This window comes from Macrosteles quadrilineatus, unplaced genomic scaffold (assembly GCF_028750875.1).
Source record: "Macrosteles quadrilineatus isolate MER2022 unplaced genomic scaffold, UCM_ALF_1.0 Scaffold_4__1_contigs__length_99947679, whole genome shotgun sequence".
NCBI lineage: Eukaryota > Metazoa > Arthropoda > Insecta > Hemiptera > Cicadellidae > Macrosteles > Macrosteles quadrilineatus.
The window spans coordinates 36024667-36043451 of NW_026542597.1; the positions used below are offsets into that span (position 1 = coordinate 36024667).

At 35.1% G+C, this 18785-nt stretch overlaps 1 protein-coding gene across 7 annotated transcripts in view; it reads left to right on the forward strand.

Moving 5' to 3' along the window:
* The window catches only part of LOC128991406 (pineapple eye protein-like), a 30204-nt gene extending 12265 nt beyond the window's left edge, over window positions 1–17939 (forward strand). For 2 of the 7 annotated variants that reach the window (XM_054414248.1, XM_054414252.1), the window contains 10 exons: window positions 642–745; window positions 2615–2746; window positions 4039–4166; window positions 4482–4566; window positions 5850–6162; window positions 6532–6993; window positions 8142–8174; window positions 12266–12381; window positions 13295–13412; window positions 15478–17939. In XM_054414248.1, coding sequence (XP_054270223.1) covers window positions 642–745; window positions 2615–2746; window positions 4039–4166; window positions 4482–4566; window positions 5850–6162; window positions 6532–6993; window positions 8142–8174; window positions 12266–12381; window positions 13295–13412; window positions 15478–17337 — 3351 coding nt within the window. In that variant the 3' untranslated portion in view covers window positions 17338–17939. Of the gene's footprint in view, window positions 1–641; window positions 746–2614; window positions 2747–4038; window positions 4167–4481; window positions 4567–5849; window positions 6163–6531; window positions 6994–8141; window positions 8175–12245; window positions 12382–13294; window positions 13490–15477 lie in introns of those variants that run through there. The other 5 variants (XR_008490636.1, XM_054414249.1, XM_054414250.1 and 2 more) reach the window with 5 other exon arrangements.
* The last annotated feature ends 846 nt before the right edge of the window (window positions 17940–18785 follow it).

Genomic DNA, 18785 nt, shown 5'->3' on the forward strand with positions numbered 1-18785 from the left:
AAAACTAAATATTTAACAAGTGGAAATATTGAGGCTATGTTTTGTGTCAAAATGCTGCAATCGTCCAGTTTATGATTAAGTGAAATAGATAATAATTAAAATAATATAAGACAAAATAATATTGAATAAGGAAGCTATAGCTGTTTTTGTAAAATAGCTAAATAACTGAAATAACAAAAAAAAAGGAATTCCCGCGTGTTATCAGTTAGTTTGCACAAGCTTAGGTTAAGAGAACCTGTTGTTGTAAAATACAAGATTTCATTCAAGAAGAATGCATTTTTGTAATTGGTTTGATAACATTTTAATAACACATAACATATTTTCTTGAGAATGTTCGGGATTTAGCTAACTTAACTTAGAATTGATATTATTATGTCTTAGTATTGAACTTAGGTATTTCTTCTCAGGTACGATCGTTAAACTACATCCCAATCCAACATCCTCATTAAGTACCCACAAGGCTTACATTTTTGAAAATATTCCAAATTTGAGACACTCTATGATTAAATTACAATGGCTCCTGTCTGTGAAAGATTCAAAACAAAAACTCGACTATACTACAACACACCTGAACACATCTTACTCAGTTAGTCTTGGTCCTATAACTTAAGAAATGTAATTTTAACTATCCTGTTTTCCAGAAACTGGCAACAAGTGCCGGATATTTCTTCAAATGCCCTCTTTGCAACAACACAAGCACATTCCAGAAAGAGATGAAGGAGTTTGGTGTATACATTCCCGAGCAGTAAGTAAACGCTTGCGTTAACAGAAGGGAATCACCCGTTGGAGGGAAAGTGATTTGGGTTTGGGTGTTGGTGACATCTATTTGGTAACAAAACATGGCTTTTAGGATATCTTTTAGTCATAGAAGTCACAAAAGATCATTGAGTTTTAAGGTGTTTATCTACACCCAATGTGGAAGCCAAAGATTACATATCTACTTTCGATAACTCAATTATGACTACCTATTCCAATGTATTAAGTGATGTAACTTTATCAAAATTGTTTGTAAATTATTGCTAGCCTAATTGATAAATTTTATTGACTTTTTGTATGATGTTTATTAGTTTGTACCTTATGCCAGAGTTGTAAATCGAATTTGGTTCTTTAAACAAATTTCTCTACTAGTAAATATAAAAATAAAGTTATGACACCATTTATACCGCAAACTACAGACTTGAGTTAGGGTTGTCTCCATAGCTAGCAGTAGAAAAGGTTTCATTCAAGCGTATCACAATAGGACATTTTCTTTATCTTCAAAGAAATATTGTTTAATATAAACTTATAAAATATTGATTTTACAAAATTATTATTTACTTGTTGTTGAACCTATTGCTTTATGTCATGTTTATGTTACATTTATAATATGCATTCTTTAGGTTTACGTTTTTGGGGTTTTATATGTGAGGATTACATATAAGTTCAGGCTTACCTGAACGGGAACGAGTCCAAACTGTGCTTTTTCCATCAAACTGTGCCAGTTTGGACTCTTTCCCATCAGGTAAGCCTGAGATCCTCACAACAAATTCTGAGAACCTAGACCCTTTGTGCTATATGTTCCACCCTTATCCTCATTATGTTTATGGTTTTGGTTTAAGTTGATTTATTATTTGCTTCAACAGTACAGCCATACACGCCTTATTGTTTGCTCACTCATTTTGGTTTGTGTTTGTTTTGTTTCCATTTTGCTTGGTTTACCAATGGGGCAAACTATTCATTTGTTGTATTTTTGCTAATCTATACATTTGGTTCATGTGGTAGGCCTATGTGTCTTTTATGTTACATCGGCTAATCTATTTAAGGAAAAATCTATTTAGTATTGCTTTTTATCCACCATGGTCGCTGTGTTATCTATACTACTATAAATCTTTTTAATAATTGAAGAAATAAACCAATTTGCCTACTGTTGGTAATCAAAAGGTCTTGTATTTAATTATTGCATGTATTTTTTCAACTACACTACTATATACTCGTATTGCCAAAATTCAATTTGTAAAAGGGATAATAAAGTAAGTTCAGGTTTGAGACCAGAGTTAATATTTTCCCCAAATTGTCATAAGAATGGTGTTGAATACAAATTTGTATGATAATTTTAATTCTATTTTTCTCGTGATTTCATAAATTCTTTAAAATAAGATGACTTGGCTTAAAAATGCACATTTGGGAAGAAGGGATGAATACATAACCAACATAATATTGAGAACAGTGTCAGTTTTGTGACTGCCATTATAGGTACTACTTTCTTTGGAAGAAGCCCACTTATAGGCAAAATATCCAATCAATTAATTATGCTGTGTCCTTTCTGTATAATAAACTGCACAAAACTCACACACTTTTCTTGAGATCTTTGTGAATCCATTCCCTTCCTTCTACCTTAATGCATTCTTAAGACAGGACGCTTCAGATCAAGCAACCTAAATTTGACAAGCCCTGTGGCACAGAACAGGGAAAAAACTACATGTGCGGCAAGTGCCTAAAAAAGGTCCTCTTTGAATCAAACAATCTATCAATATATTCATAAAAATTCAATCTTAACGTAATTGACTAAGCTTCTATGAGAGTGAGAAAGGGCTTGTATGGCTGTGCTGTAGGACAAAGTTATGTTTGGTCTAAGTGTGTACGTGTGCAGGGACGCGTCCTGGGAGTGTGTACCCAATGCGTACCAAGATCTGCTAGTCAGACATGACACATGCGACAGTGTGGCCTGTAGCTGTCCTCGCGGCCGCAAGTTCAATAACCAGGGAACGTAAGTAAATCAATATTTTGATTCAACCTGGCTTTACTTTTGGGTCTCTTTGATAGCTATTTAAGAAATGTAGTCAACTGGGCATTAACACGTTTGCTGCGGGTCATGAAATGGCAGGCGTAGCCCCAGTGCGGCGAAGCCCGCAGGGTCGAACAAACCCGATTGCCGGGTGATTGGCTCTCATATTTCGGTATGACGAATAGCTAATAACAAGCTGTGATGTCCTGCTTTATAACGAGAGTCGATGTAGTTTGCTAAACACTCACAGATAGCAGCACTGCTTGGAACGTAGCTGGTCCCATTGTATTTCCAATTGGAGGGAGAAAGACGGGACAACAAGTTGATTATTAAGTTTGCCAGACGGGGATTTTATGGGGAAATTTTACTACCAACCTACAACACAACAAAAAGCAAGTCACCCACTACACGCTAATGTGGTATAGGTCCGCCTTCGGCCGACGCTAGAGCAAAAACGAAGATATACGAAAGGCATTGCCGAGCGTATCCGATCGGTTAGGGCAGCACCTGAACAGCACCTGAACAGCAGCGATCGGATACGCCCGCAGTGAACGTGTTAAGTTGTTCTCATATTAAATAAGGGATAGTATATGATGTTCCTAAAACAAACAAAAAATGCACTTCTAGGAAAATTTCCCCTCTAGGAAAATTGCCGTTGATTTTGGAAAGCAATAATGTTTAGCTACCTTAGAGAAAAAAAATAAATAAAATAAACGGTATCAGCATTCTGACACATACTTTCTCCCATAAGTTTGTCAACAGCCTTTATCATGTGTAAGCGGTGAGAGTAAATATACGGAAATGGGATTTGTACAATTTTGTTCAGAATTTAAAGGACTACCATACTAAATTTTTATCAAAATCGTTTGGGCCATTTTTGGGGAAATCCGATTTTTCCGTTATTTTATGGGGTTTTTATGGGAAAATAACATAATTTACAATTACTTTTGAACCGTAATGTTTACAGAAATGGGATTTACCATTCACCATTGAGCTTTAAAAAAATATTTGTACCTCTTAGGAAAATTTTTACATCAATATTTTCCAAAATTTCAACCAAGATTTTCTGTTCTTATAGGACTGAAGAATTATTGTACTTTGGCATTTAGTAAAACAAAAAAAAGTACAAATAAATTAAAGAAATCAAGGACAAACTTCAAAGTAAATTCCTATAATGGTTGAGATGTAACAACATCTCTAATAACAGCTTTTTAAACAAGCTGTAGTTTTCATTTTATATTTTCAAGAAATGTTCCTTCTTTGTTGTTTTACAGGAGATGGGAATTGGTGCTCTGCAAATTCTGCGGCTCGCAAGGAATGCACATCGGCTGTGGCCGGCTCAAATGGAAGTCCCCCGAGTTTATTTGTGATATCTGTTCAGGAAATATGGAGTCGGAAGAAGGTGAGTTTTTGTCTGGTAGAAAACTAGTCATAGAAAATGCAGAGAAAAAGAGTGGCTTCCTAGTGTTGTCTATTGGCCTAAAGATAGTATTAATAATTTTGGGACAGTGAATGCCAAAACATAACCAATGAAATCTCGTTAAAAGCAAACATTCAGCACAATGAAATAGACATCTGATCTATAATAGGCTAGACCATCTCTCTCAACTCTTTATTTTTTTAACTCACTCTTTATTTTTAAACTTTCTTCAACTTTAAACCCTTACCTTAATTAATGAAGGTACTTAATGTAACGGTGCATTTTGAAATGTTTCAGAAGACGCAAGAACACAAGGCAACAGGCACAGGTTGACCGGGACAGCTCGGACAGCTGAAATCCATCCATCTGTTTCTGCTGATAGGTAAAGACTAAATAATCTCTCAAGTTTATCTAAACACATGCAGATATGACGTAAACGATAAATATGAAACAAACAGTTTAAACCATTGCTTTGCAGTATAGTATCAGTATAGCATCTGTTTCTGCTGATAGACTGAATAATCTCTCAAGTTTATCTAAACACATGCAGATATGACGTAAACGATAAATATGAAACAAATAGTTTAAACCATTGCTTTGCAGTATAGTATCAGTATAGCATCTGTTTCTGCTGATAGACTGAATAATCTCTCAAGTTTATCTAAACACATGCAGATATGACATAAACGATAAATATGAAACAAACAGTTTAAACCATTGCTTTGCAGTATAGTATCAGTATAGCATCTGTTTCTGCTGATAGACTGAATAATCTCTCAAGTTTATCTAAACACATGCAGATATGACATAAACGATAAATATGAAACAAACAGTTTAAACCATTGCTTTGCAGTATAGTATCAGTATAGCATCTGTTTCTGCTGATAGACTGAATAATCTCTCAAGTTTATCTAAACACATGCAGATATGACATAAACGATAAATATGAAACAAACAGTTTAAACCATTGCTTTGCAGTATAGTATCAGTATAGCATCTGTTTCTGCTGATAGACTGAATAATCTCTCAAGTTTATCTAAACACATGCAGATATGACATAAACGATAAATATGAAACAAACAGTTTAAACCATTGCTTTGCAGTATAGTATCAGTATAGCATCTGTTTCTGCTGATAGACTGAATAATCTCTCAAGTTTATCTAAACACATGCAGATATGACATAAACGATAAATATGAAACAAACAGTTTAAACCATTGCCGTATAGTATCAGTATAGCATCTGTTTCTGCTGATAGGTAAAGACTGAACAATCTCTCAAGTTTATCTAAACACATGCAGATATGACATAAACGATAAATATGAAACAAACAGTTTAAACCATTGCTTTGCAGTATAGTATCAGTATAGCATCTGTTTCTGCTGATAGACTGAATAATCTCTCAAGTTTATCTAAACACATGCAGATATGACGCAAACGATAAATATGAAACAAACAGTTTAAACCATTGCCGTATAGTATCAGTATAGCATCTGTTTCTGCTGATAGGTAAAGGCTGAACAATCTCTCAAGTTTATCTAAACACATGCAGATATGACGTAAACGATAAATATGAAACAAACAGTTTAAACCATTGCTTTGCCGTATAGTATCAGTCTATAGTTTAGTGTATTTATATCACTAATCAAGAATTGATTTTTGTAGAGAAAGAGAAAGGACTGTTAAGGAGGAGGATAGTGACGACGATTCTCATGAGAGTGAGAAAGTTACCATTTCAAATCGCAGAGGAAGAAGAAGAATTGTTTCTCCCCCTGTGGAAACCAAACCTGTTCAAACGAGCACGCGTAAGAGGTCGATCTCTCCCCTTGTGGAAACTAAAGACACTGACACGAGGACGCACAAAAGGCCGGAGAAACATGCAAACAGAGTACCTTCAGCCAGTGCAGCTCAAAGAGAAGACACCTCCAGGGACAGTGACGCTGTTGTCATTGTAGATAGTGATGACGACGATGTGGAAGTAAGTGTTGGAGATTTACTTACTTATATTTTACTATCATTCTCATGGCCTTTTGTAGCCTACTAATGAAGGTATTCACCCACACTATTTATCTGCCTTCATTTACTCCAAACTGAGTTTTCTCCATCGATTCTCAATATTTTACAATTAAGACAGCTCAATGTTGGAAATAATGTTCCTTTTATAATCAAAATCCTTTAATCATATTTATTTTTTTCCAAGCTTTTTATTTTCTCCCATTTACCTTTAGCATTTATGACTACAATAATTATTGCGATGGAGTTTTTTACAGAGGTATCATTCTTCTCTAATCCATTTCATATTTAATCCATTTTCTGATATTTTTCTCTAACACAATTTTTTTTCCAGTTTGTCGAAGGTCCCAAGGGAAACAGCTGTTTGAAAACCAACGACGGGTCCACCATTCCAATCATAAAAGTGCAAAATAGTGTAGATAAAAGACTGAACGTTGAAGGGGATGTTAATATACCTGACGAGGTCGTCGACATCACAGACAGGGAACCTCCAGCCAAAAGACAACCGTCGCCCATCGTCGAAGAGGTGATCTATAGTCTTCCGTCGCGTTCACCAAAACCGAGCACATCGACGTTTTGTCCGACGCCATCGACGAGCTTCTCCACCGCCTCGCTACCTGAAGGTGCTGCCAATCTGGGACCGTTTGTGATCGTCGACCCTGCCACGTTCCGCCCAGAGGACTATCCGCCCGGGACGGTGCTATATAGAAGCTATACTCCCATGGTGCCGGTGCCCCAAAGTGTTCCTCCACCTCAACCCCAGGTCCAACCAGTGCCAACTCAAGTTCCTATGCAGGTAAGTTGTTATTGTTATTGGACAGTAGAATTGTTTATAAGCGTAAAACCTCAGTGAAAGAATTCATCCTGGCACAACAAACACAAAATATTTACTATACTTGATAGATAGAATACATTTTACTCTTTTAATCGGTTATGGAACCAGGGGAGTTTTACAATATTTTTGATTTATTAAAAATATTTGATAGGTCTAATGCCTTTTTCATAAATTAATTCAACTCCTAGTTATACTAAATAGTATAAGCTACTTACCTTTTAGAGATTAAACATTTGTGTCTAGATTAACAGTTCCACATATCTCTTTTGCTGTCTTGAGTTCACCACACACACACAATGATAAAACAATATGTAGAATGTAGATTATTTCTTAATATAAAAACACTAGTTCACTATAGCTCAATAGCTCAATAGCTTTGTGTACCTTTGATTATAACTATTTGTAAAAAGTCAAGCCACATTGTGTGTTTTCACAAAAAAATGGTACAGTACGGTTCTACAAACTTGGCATAATGTGGTGCTTGAGAAATGCTGGTTTAATCATGAAAAAAAATTAAGACAAAAAAAAAACTTATAAAAAAATTATTTTAACTAATTTAATTTAGAATTTAGACATGCCCTATATTTTTCTTTATCTTGTTGAACAATTTATGACCTACTTTTTCCATAAAGTTCATTAACTGATAGAGTAACTGGCTATCGCTCCGATTGTCAGATGCGTTACTAATTTGTTCCTATATCAATGGCCACAACCAGGGTTGCCATTCATCCCGATTCTGTCGTGACAGTCCTGACTGCGATCCCTTATGTCCGTGCTTTTGCTTATGTGAATCTTTTGGGAGGAGGGGCACATACAGATTTTTTTAACCAAAGGTGGCAACCCTGGCCACAACTGCAATGGCGCTAAGTGGAAATGACAAAGGCAACATACTATGCAATTATTGCAGCTTCTGAGTTCTGTAGTTTGCTAACATGGCTGCTTGCATGGCTATTAATAAAATCATTGTGTGAAAGTGGAATTTCAAAAGATGGGTTTGCCGAAAAAACTTCACTGCCAAGCTATCAAATAGTGAGTTTGTGGGACTTGACTGTAACAATACTTTGGTCTAACACTCAGTAATGCTAGTTCCTTTGTTTGTGCAAACCCAGGACCCCAAACCAAGCACTAGCCACCCCGTGTCCGTAAGTAGTAACCCTAAAATGACCGGAACACCAAACTTGCCGTTTCTAAAGTAGGCTAGATAAAGTTGTCAGGTGATGGTGTGATACTGGTCGTATCATCACATCACTCAACTCATAATACAAATATGATGAGTGTTATGTGAGAGTTTCTCGAGCTGGTTAGATTATCTAAAACTAAAAAGCGATAATTTAAAATCACATACCTTGGTGAGCTGAAGATAATTTTAAGGTTTTTTTGTCCAGTGCAGTTAGTGTTTTGAGGTTTAATTATTGTTATTACTTATTTTAAACATTTTAGAATGCCATTTCAAACCAAATAAATACATATATCGGTTTTTGATATTTTAACAAGTAGTAACTTATGCTAAAAACTAAAAGAAAAACTTTTTATTTAGCATTGACACAGCTTTGGCCTAACGGGAATGAAACACCCATTGAAACATGTTTCAGGTTTTACAGTAGGAAGTTTACTTAACTGTATCCAAAAGCAATGTCTAAGGGAAGAAACTTTAAATTAAAATAAGTTTTGTCTGTCCTCTTCAATGTCCCTTTTGGTGGGCGAATAAAAAAAATAAAAAAATAGATGTTAGTCTTAAAATCACATTTAAAATGTAATGTTTCTGGCTACATAAATTAAATATGGTAAATTCATAAGCTCTAGCATGCTGGACTGGTATCTGGGTGTCCCCATCATATGTGAGCATTTCATAGCACAGATAATTGTTCCTAGTCAATGACTTCCTCACAAAGTTAACATGTTGATCCCTTGTAAAAATCTCTAACTAGCAACTCGATCTGAAATCTTGCCTCAGAAAAATTTGAATAATTTTATGTAAATTTGGTCAAACTGGTTGCAATAAGCAAAACAAAACGTGGGCAGTGAGCATAATTATTATCTTAACCCCTTCGCTTAAAGCGACGGCGATTCGCCGTCGTGCTCCCGCGAGCCATTGTGTGAAGCGACGGCGAATCGCCGTCCGCCATTAAAACCAATATTTGCCGAGTTAGTTCCCAAAAAATCCAACAGATCGCATATGCTTCTTGTTCTGCAAGCTTCAGGCTTTCATTTGGTTGTATTTTCGTCGTCCACGGCCTGCCCAATCGGCAAAAACAATCAATTGAAAATTACGATTTACCAGCTGACGTTGGGAACGTTGTCTTGGCAGCTGTCTGCCTTGTTTGTTTATGTTTACATCGTCATTTCACAACAGTATTTATATTATGTTGAATTCTATTTTTCGTTTGCAAATAGTTGTTTTATAAAATAAATAAGATGAGTAACTTTTTATTTGTTGATGAGTGTGGAAGGGAATTGGACGAAAGTGAAATTGCCAAACTAATTGAAGGTGACAGTGACTCAGACAGTGATTGTTATTTATTTGAAGAAAGGCTTGAGAGTGATGATGAATTATTAGAAATAAACAATGAACACGTAAGTGAAGCATGCAATAGTATAAGTATTGCTGACTGTGAACCTCAAGATTTAGCTGATAATGGTGTGACAGAGCATGCTAGCCCTAGGCCTGTTATAAATAGTGATTGTTTGCATGACCTGCATGTTAGGCCTAAGCCTGTAAATAATGATTGTTTGCATGACCAGCCCTCCTGTAGTTATGCCCGACCTATGTCCCCTCAAAATGTGCCTTATAGGCCTAGTCCTGTGTCCTATGAACAGCAAAGTTCTGATGATGAAAACCCTGTTGGATTTATGGAAAAAATTTACCGAGGTAGGGTAATTGCACCTGCACTATCTCCTACACCCAGTGAGGAGGCTGAGGCTGATGACCCTAGTTTTATTGAAACCATTCCTTGTCAAGTACCTGAGTATAGTAGAGGTGCAACTATTGGTAGATCAAGGGGAAGGGGAAGTAAACGAGGTAGGCCTAAAGGAAAAAATCCTAGTTTAGTGCTACCTAAGCCTACTAAACGGTCTAAGGGCCAACCTAAAACAGCTAAGAAAAAGAAAAAACAAGGTTGGAAATGGACCAACACCATAGAAGACAATAGTATTTTCAAAATACCTTTTACAGGCTGTCCTGGTGTCAGGGCAAGCTTAGCAAGAAATTTAGGCCCTTCTCCATCTGAAGTTGAAGTATTCAACGCGTTTGTCGAGGATGATTTTTGGCAACATGTTTCTACAGAAACGAACAAATACGCCGAAGAGACAATTGAAAAAAATAATGCAAGTGGTAAAGATAAACAGTTACTCTCTGAATGGTTTGAAACAACTCCTGATGAAATGGCATGTTTTTACAGTCTATGTGTTTTGATGTCACTTGTGAAGAAAAGGACCATTCAATCGTATTGGGCCCCTACTGCTACTACTGAGACTCCGTTTTTTCGAAAAGTTATGCCGTTTCGTAGGTTTTTGCTCTTATCAACAATGTTCCATATTTGTGATAATAAAAATAAGCCTCAGAATGACAAACTGTGGAAACTGAGGTATGTCATTGATTACATGAATCAAAAGTTTTCACGGTTATATTTGGCCGATGAAAACATTGCAGTAGATGAAAGCTTGATGAAATTTCGTGGGAGGTTGGGGTATGTGCAATTCAACCCCAAGAAAAGAGCCAGGTTCGGAATCAAATTTTACAAATGTTGTGAGTCAAGCAGTGGATACTGTACAAAATTTAAAATATACACCGGTGCTGAAGTGAAACAAGGTGAAACAGTGGAAGAAGGGGGTGGAGACACTGCTGAGGATGATAAACTTTTGGTGAGCGAGGCCATAGTCATTGAAATGGTCAAGGAATGTTCCGGTAATGGTCATACCCTCACAATTGACAACTGGTATTCCTCACCTCTCCTCTACTATAGATTGAAACATATTGGTTTCAATGTGATCGGCACGGTGAACTCTTGGAGGACAAATATGCCTGACAGCTTCAAAAGTGGAAAACTTGATGTCGGTGAGTTTGAAGTTGCGTTTAGCCACGACATGATGGCCCTTAGATGGCAGGACAAGAAAGAAGTGTGTGTCTTGTCTACTTTCCACAGTAAGGGAGACAAAAAAACAACTGGAAAGAGAGACAGAGTCAGCGGTGAGGTGATTACCAAGCCTGAACCCATCCTCTATTACAACAGCTCGATGGGCGGTATCGACCGAGAAGACCAACAGCTCGCTTCTTTTCCTACGATGAGGAGATATGCTAAAGGGTATAAGAAGATTTTTTTTTACATTTTGGACATAGCTCTCTTCAACTCTTATGTTGTTTTTAAAAAAATCACCCAGAAGAAGATAGGATTTGCTGAATTCAAAAGTAAATTTACGGAGCAAGTGTTCCAGACCAGACAACTACCGGCCTACAAACGAAGAGGGCGGCCATCAACATCTGAAACCCCTCTACGGCTTCAAGCAGCTTCTTGGGGTCATTTCCCAAGACAAATCCCACCTAATGAAGTAAAGCAAAACCCATCAAGACGCTGTAAAGTTTGTAGTGCACAAGGGAAGCGTAGTGACAGTCGGTGGGAGTGCGAAATGTGCCTTGTTGCGCTTCACCTACCCGAATGTTTCAAGACATATCATACTAAGTTGAACTTTGCTTGATATCTTTTTGAGTCTACAACATGTCAATCAGTATTTTAAGGCAGAACAGTAAGATATTTTTAACTTTTATAGTCAAAGTTTTTTAAAAAAGGCAAAAATAAAAAAAATTTTTAAATTTTTTTTTGTATTATATGGTATAAAAAAATAATAAAAATACTTGTAACCAATAAAATGTGTGTTTTTTTTTAATCTAAATTCAATTCTGATTAGAAAAATAACAGTATTTGATATACAAATACAAAATTCTGAGTGCAGGTAAAAATATTGTAAATTGTGTAAAATTACACAGAAATAATTCATTTTTTTGGCCCGGTTAGGTGTAAAAATAAGTTTAAGCGAAGGGGTTAAACTTATGATGCTTAGTAAATACCAGTACACAGTTAACCTTGGCAAAAAATCAGCTAGCTAATCTGAAGGCAAGTTTCACTGACATATTTTGAAGTTTTGTAGGTTTTTGTTGTGTGTTTTCTCATTAATTTTGAGGGAAGCACATTTACCAATGCTTCTCTCTCCTCTTACAGTATTTTTCTTGCGATAACAGCAGCTGGGCAGGTCCCATGGGCGTAGTGCAGATGCCGAACATCCAAATCTCCGTCAACACAGGGGTAGGGGCCGCCTCAATCTCAACGCCCCAGCGGACCACTTCACGCAGGCAAGGTAAGACAATAAACATTCCTTTATTTACATATTTGTTGAGAATAGTACAGGCGTCAATAGGCCTAATTGTAAATAATTACAAGCAATTACAAGAATTAGTTACAAATACAGTATTTATTTTCTTTATTTTTTTAGAAGAATTGAGGGGGAGCTCCATTGGGTTTGTTCAGGAATTTGGCTTCTGAGTAGTATGGTTTGTCCTGTAGCCATGAAATCATGGTTCTTGAGGCATGTTAGTGGTAGTGTTGAGCTAAAAGGTTGTAGTGCAAAGCTCTTTTGTATATTGGTTTATTTTCTAACAGACAGGTGGTGGAGATGGCAAGGCAACATTTGAAGAACGTTTGAACATTTGATTCCAACCTAAACCAGGACGTGATTGAGCCATGCGATCGAGCTCACTTATAAAGTGGGGCAAAGCCCGCGGGTACAGCTAGTCTCATATAGATGCTTGAAATAGATTTAACATCCACACACATTAAAAACTAAAAAGTAGAAAATAATTTACAAATAAAAAACTTTTTTAAATCAAAACGTTTTTAAACGCACTAAAAAGTAGAAAATAATTTATAAATATGTGGAGAGTATAAATACTTGTAAGATTTAAAACGAAAAACGTGGGGTGCATGCAATAGATAATTTACAATTACCTTCACCTATTTAAACTAATGTATAATCATCAATTGCATGCACCCCACGTTTTTCGTTTTAAATCTTACAAGTATTTATACTCTCCACATATTTATAAATTATTTTCTACTTTTTAGTGCGTTTAAAAACGTTTTAATTTAAAAAAGTTTTTTATTTGTAAATTATTTATTGTAAGTTTCCCTCCTTAATCCATTTCAATCCATTCTCTCATGATTGGCTAATTTACGATCAACAACCTAAACCTTGGTGTTTTTACTTGTTTCAGATCGTTCAAACATCATAGTTCTGGACGACGAGGAAGACGATGTGATAATGATAGACTGAGCCCTGTAGTAGTTTTGACTCGACTCAAGAATAGAGTTTCCGAACGTGGGTTTGTTGAGGTCTGTAAATATGGTTCTTACATAACCTGCATGCTTCTTCTGCTTCACATCCCGCTTGAAAAACACGCTTCCTCTGCCTGCTCTGAAATTACTTTTCTAGCTTGCAGCTTTGAAATAACTGTTATTTTTGCTTTTGGTTTGATACTTTGTTATATTGTATTGTTTCTATTTCAACTCTTTTTATTAAAGTTATTTTTAGGTAAAAATATTTTGTTTTGTTTTTCTTGCGTTTTTCATATTGTTATTATAACTCAAGAATATCATGCAAATCGGTGCACGATCATTAAAAATTTTAAACTCTTATTTAAAAGATTTAAAACAATTATTTATTCATACAACTGAAATTATTTTCACAAAACTGATGAGATTTAGTGACATTTATTTGTAATAAAATCCAACATCGATTAAAAACCCTAATTTGCTAAAATTAATATTTAGTGGAATAAAAATACATCCTTTAGAGTAGTTAGTCTGTATAAAATGCTACTATCAAAACATTGTCTAAAACAAGTTTTGAGAAGTCCACCCTATACTAGCACAATTTAATTTCCCACTGATTCACCAACTTTAAGTTACAATTTACCTTTTATATATTGAATAAAAGTGTATTTTAATACTACCTTTTAATTTCAATAGCCTATTATATAACAGTGTTTTTTTAATGCTACCATTTTGTTTATAACTTTTCATATATTGAGCTTAGGAAGTTAAGGAAAAAATGTTATATAAAGTTAACTTTTTATCTTTAATAATAAAGTGTTTATGTCAGTTTACTTTTGATCCATTCTTTTTGGGACACCCGGTATTTGATTTTTTGTGTGATTATTATCACTGTGTGAAAAATGGCTGCATTAGCAAGTTAACTATTTTTCACCTAATATAACCATTCTATTGATGTTAAAGTTAGGAGTGTCATTGTTGACAACTCAAAAACTGTTGCAGACATTGTCCTTACTTAGTTTCTTTTATTGGTTATTGGTTTTATTGGTTTTGCTATTACTGTATGATCCTTCTTAGTTGATTTACTCTCTGCACAATGTTCTTCCATGCACTTAATTTATACTTGAGTTTCTAGATACTCGTTACAAGCTTGAAGCGTTTCCAGTCCTTGGTTTCCTCCTTGAAGACATTGCAAGCCCTATTCCTCCTTGACATTGTAAAGCTAACAGTACACTATCGCCGAATATAGGCGAGCTAAGACGAGCACGATAGTGTACCCGGTCTGCTCTGTACACTCGGGATAGTTTGCGTCGCTATGATTTGTGCTCGCCTGTGCTCCATTTTTTTTTTGGTTTTTGGGACGAGTCAAAGGAGACAAGCAAAGGCAAGTGCCGGAAGTTTAACTACCAGCAAGTGTGTTTGTCGAACAAGGGTGAGCGTGTACTGGGTGAGATTGTGGTTCAGGTTTGGCAGCATTTGTCGTCGCACATCAAGTATAAAATTCGGCGAAACATTCGGTGATAGTGTACTGCTAGCATAAACCTTTTTTCCTCCTTGAAGACCTCCCAAGCCTTTGTTTCCCGCTTGGATGCTTTAGTTTCATGTTTCACCTTCCTTTCTAGTTCACTGTTTCCTGCACAAATATTGCCGGTATGTTTATTATTATGTAACTTAAAGTTAATATTTTAAATTAATTTTCCAATCAAACGAAAGAAATTTACAGTACTGAAACAAAATAATATATTGTGTTATTATATCTGAACAAAAACACAATAAATCACTGGAGTTAAGTTTATCATTCATGCATAATTTATTTGAAACACGTGTCTCTTTTGTAGACATTTTAGGAAACAGAAAGGACTATTAAAATACCATAAAACAGGTTTGATATTTTTGTGTGTGTCTACTGTCTAAGCTGATGCAGATCTTTGCTTTGCTGATGATCTTGTTCTTTTACTAATAAAAGTAAGTTCCTTAAACTATTAATTTAATAAAAAAAAACAACAACAACATATTCTTCTAATCTGTTTAGATCTATTCTATTTTGGGGGTTTCTATGTTCAAATTGCAAATATTTTACACTAAAACTTACGAAAATGTAACGTAAACTAATATTTGGTTCCAGTTTTCGATACCAAGAAGAGATTTGGGTTTTGGTTACGCCTTCAGTTCTCTTAAAAGAAAAATGACACCTTTACCATCAAGACCTGCTAAAAAGATGAAACCATCAACTGCTTCACCTCCACAAAAAAAAATGGGAAGACCAAAAAATAAGAAGTTAGGAAGACCACCAAAAGGTGGAGTAAAAACAAAACGGCAAAGAAAAAAGCCAACAATCATTAACACTGAAGAAAATCAAGAGAACAGCAGTCCGAAGAAAAAGGTGGATATAAAAAAACTCATCAGCACAGCAATAACCAATTTCTTTTTCTCAGATGGATCAGAAGAAAACAAGAATAAAAAAACAGACCATAAGGAAAAAGAGAAAGAATCTGAACACAAACAAAATTCAACTCCTGAAAAAGAGAAAGATAACTCATCACCTGATCAGAATCCCAAACAAAGTAAGAAACAAAAATTAACTAAATGGCAAGGCAGGAAAATTGATGAGTACCTTAAGAAACCCAACAGCACATACATAATGCAGCCAGATCTCCCTCTGAACACGATTGTTACTGATAATAACTCAGTTGCTGATAGTAACTTAGTTGCTGATAATAACATAGTTGCTGATGATAACTCAGTTACTGATAATAACTTAGTTGCTGATGATACAGTTACTGATAATAACTTAATTGTTGATGATAACTCATTTACTGATGATAACTCTGTTACTGATAGTAACTCAAGCTACGTTACTGTCAGGGCACTGATTGATGAAATTATCGAAGGCATCATGGAATATTCACCAAGATTGAGCTCCTCTGATAGTGCGTACAGTGACCAGACGGTTACGCCCAATGAAACTGATTTGAGTGTACCGAGTTCCAACCCAACAGTTGCTGACATGACTTGCGAAGAAATGAAAACTACTGCAAATTATAACAGTTCTGTTGACTTAAGCAGTATTACTACAGAGAATAACTCTTTGTCTCATCCAACAGATGGGTCGGACAGTGCAATTTGTGACAGTGATGCCAACTGCAAAAGTCTCAATGGAAAAGGAAATGTACAATGTGAAAATGAAGGAGTTGATGCAGCTCAGGATAAACTCTCTTCCTCATACCAAGACAAAAAACTTGAAGAATTTGGAGGAAGCAATAAAAATTTTCCTTCTGGAAAAATAGAAAATGCCATCAGTAACAGTTTAGAAAACCCACATTTGTCCCAGGAAGTAATAGAAAATAGTTTGGGAGAAAATGATCGTCAAAGTACTAGCTGTACACCTAAAATTGATTATGCGATCAAGTCTTTTAAATTCCCAAAAATTAAAATCAAAATGAGTCGAAATGGGTATTTAGCCAAGGATACGAAAAAAAGATGTATAAGTTGTAAAGGTATACAAAAATTGAAATCCAATGAATCCCAAAGTCTTCAAGGAGAGAGTAGTGAGTCAAAAGTTGACTTAACTAATGGTTCGGCAAAAAATTCAAAAAGGAAAAGAACATTGAGTGATGTTTCCCTTCCAAAAGCAAAGAAGAGGAAGCCAGAGAAAGTTAGCCCAACCAGTAAACTCGGCACTATTCAAAACTATTTTACTTCTTTAAAGAAAGACGACTCTCACGGATCTTTTAATAAATCTGCAACTACATCTGAAAGCAACAGAAACAACGGAAAAGAAAATGATTGTTGGCCACCTATGGTTGAATCAGGGGAAGTAGTAAGCACCATCTCTACACAGAGCTTCTACACTAATAATAACACGAATAAACAGACGCATTCAAACCCTGAAAAGAGCCCTAAAAAAATACCATTAATGGAACAAGTGTCCAGTACAATTACCTCGGCGACAACACCTCTATTCATTCCGTTAAACCAGTGGTGATAGTTATCTTGTAAAGATGTTAAAATAGCTTTAAAGAAGTAAAATAAAACCTCTCCAGTATTGTTTAGCTTGATATTATCTGAAGTGTCATATGTAAGTCGTTAAGAACGATTACAATAAAAGTTGCCTAGGTGTGGTCACTGCATTGTTTCCTTTGGATTAAAAGTTGGGGCAGATCAATCATTAGCAGAGTTTGGCAGGAATAGTTGATTAAGTAAAGAGCTTACATTCATTTAGAAAACTTATATGCAAGTTATTGACATGATGAATGCATCTGAGGCAGGTCTGAACATTCATCAAGCAAGATATATGTTTTGATCACTGACAGGTTAATGAACTTTTCTTTAAGTTTTTTGAGTTATTTCAAGCCTATACAAACCAAGAACCAAAGTTTAAAAACTGCTCTAGGCCCTTTAATGTTAACCTATATCAAACTAACGCAATACGTTTGCCATAGATTATATATTGTTTTTCTTATACATTTTTTTATTGTTATGTTAAAACCTGAAATGTAGCGTCAAAGCTAAAACTTAAATATCTTCTACTTGACTTGTTATATTGTTTAGATTTTAAGATTTAATGAAATTGATTGATAAATAATATGAATTTGTTTTAAGTACCGGTACGTTTAAGATTTCTACTGGATATGTTTGTCAACATGCAATATGTTAAAAGATTCCAAATAGTTAAAAGAAAATTACTTGAACTTAGTTTTGTTTTGGAATCAGCATTGAAGTTTTAAAACAACATTAAATGTAATTTGGTTTACCTTAAGTATTGTTTGAATTTTTAATTATATTGTTAAGATATTCACTAACATATTATTTATCTAGTGATGGTCGAAACTAGAAATTTAGAATTTCAAAACTGAAACTTAAAACAATTGAATCTCAAATATTTAAACCTAAATGCAAGACTTTTTACTAGCCTGGTTAAAGTGAAAAAATAGAGATAATTCTGTAATCTAAAATCAAAACTGAAATAAATTGAACTCCTGCCAACCCAGGTATGTGACTAGTACACTTTAAACCTAATATTTTATAAACAACAATTACTAGTACAAATTATATTTTGAACACTGACATAATAAAATGAATATCTTCAGTTATAACATTTAGCAGTAAATGTTTGTTGGTGTTTAGTAAACACTTTTATAATAAGCTGTATTGTGCCTACTTTGTTGGTTGAATTGGTAGTTATTATACCTGTTGCAGTTCAGAATATTTTAATTAGTATAATTGTAAAATATTTTGAAATATTTTGGGAGCAGACAGGCGATAGGAAATGAATGATTTTAGTATCCACAACGTCTCCAGTAAAGAGACAACCAAAAACAGAAGGCTTGTGACTTCAAATCTTACAACCGAAACTCCAATTGAATCTCGAAAGTGAAAATTTCACAAAGTTTGGATGGTTTTGACATTTGAGATAAGGTTTTTACCCATCAC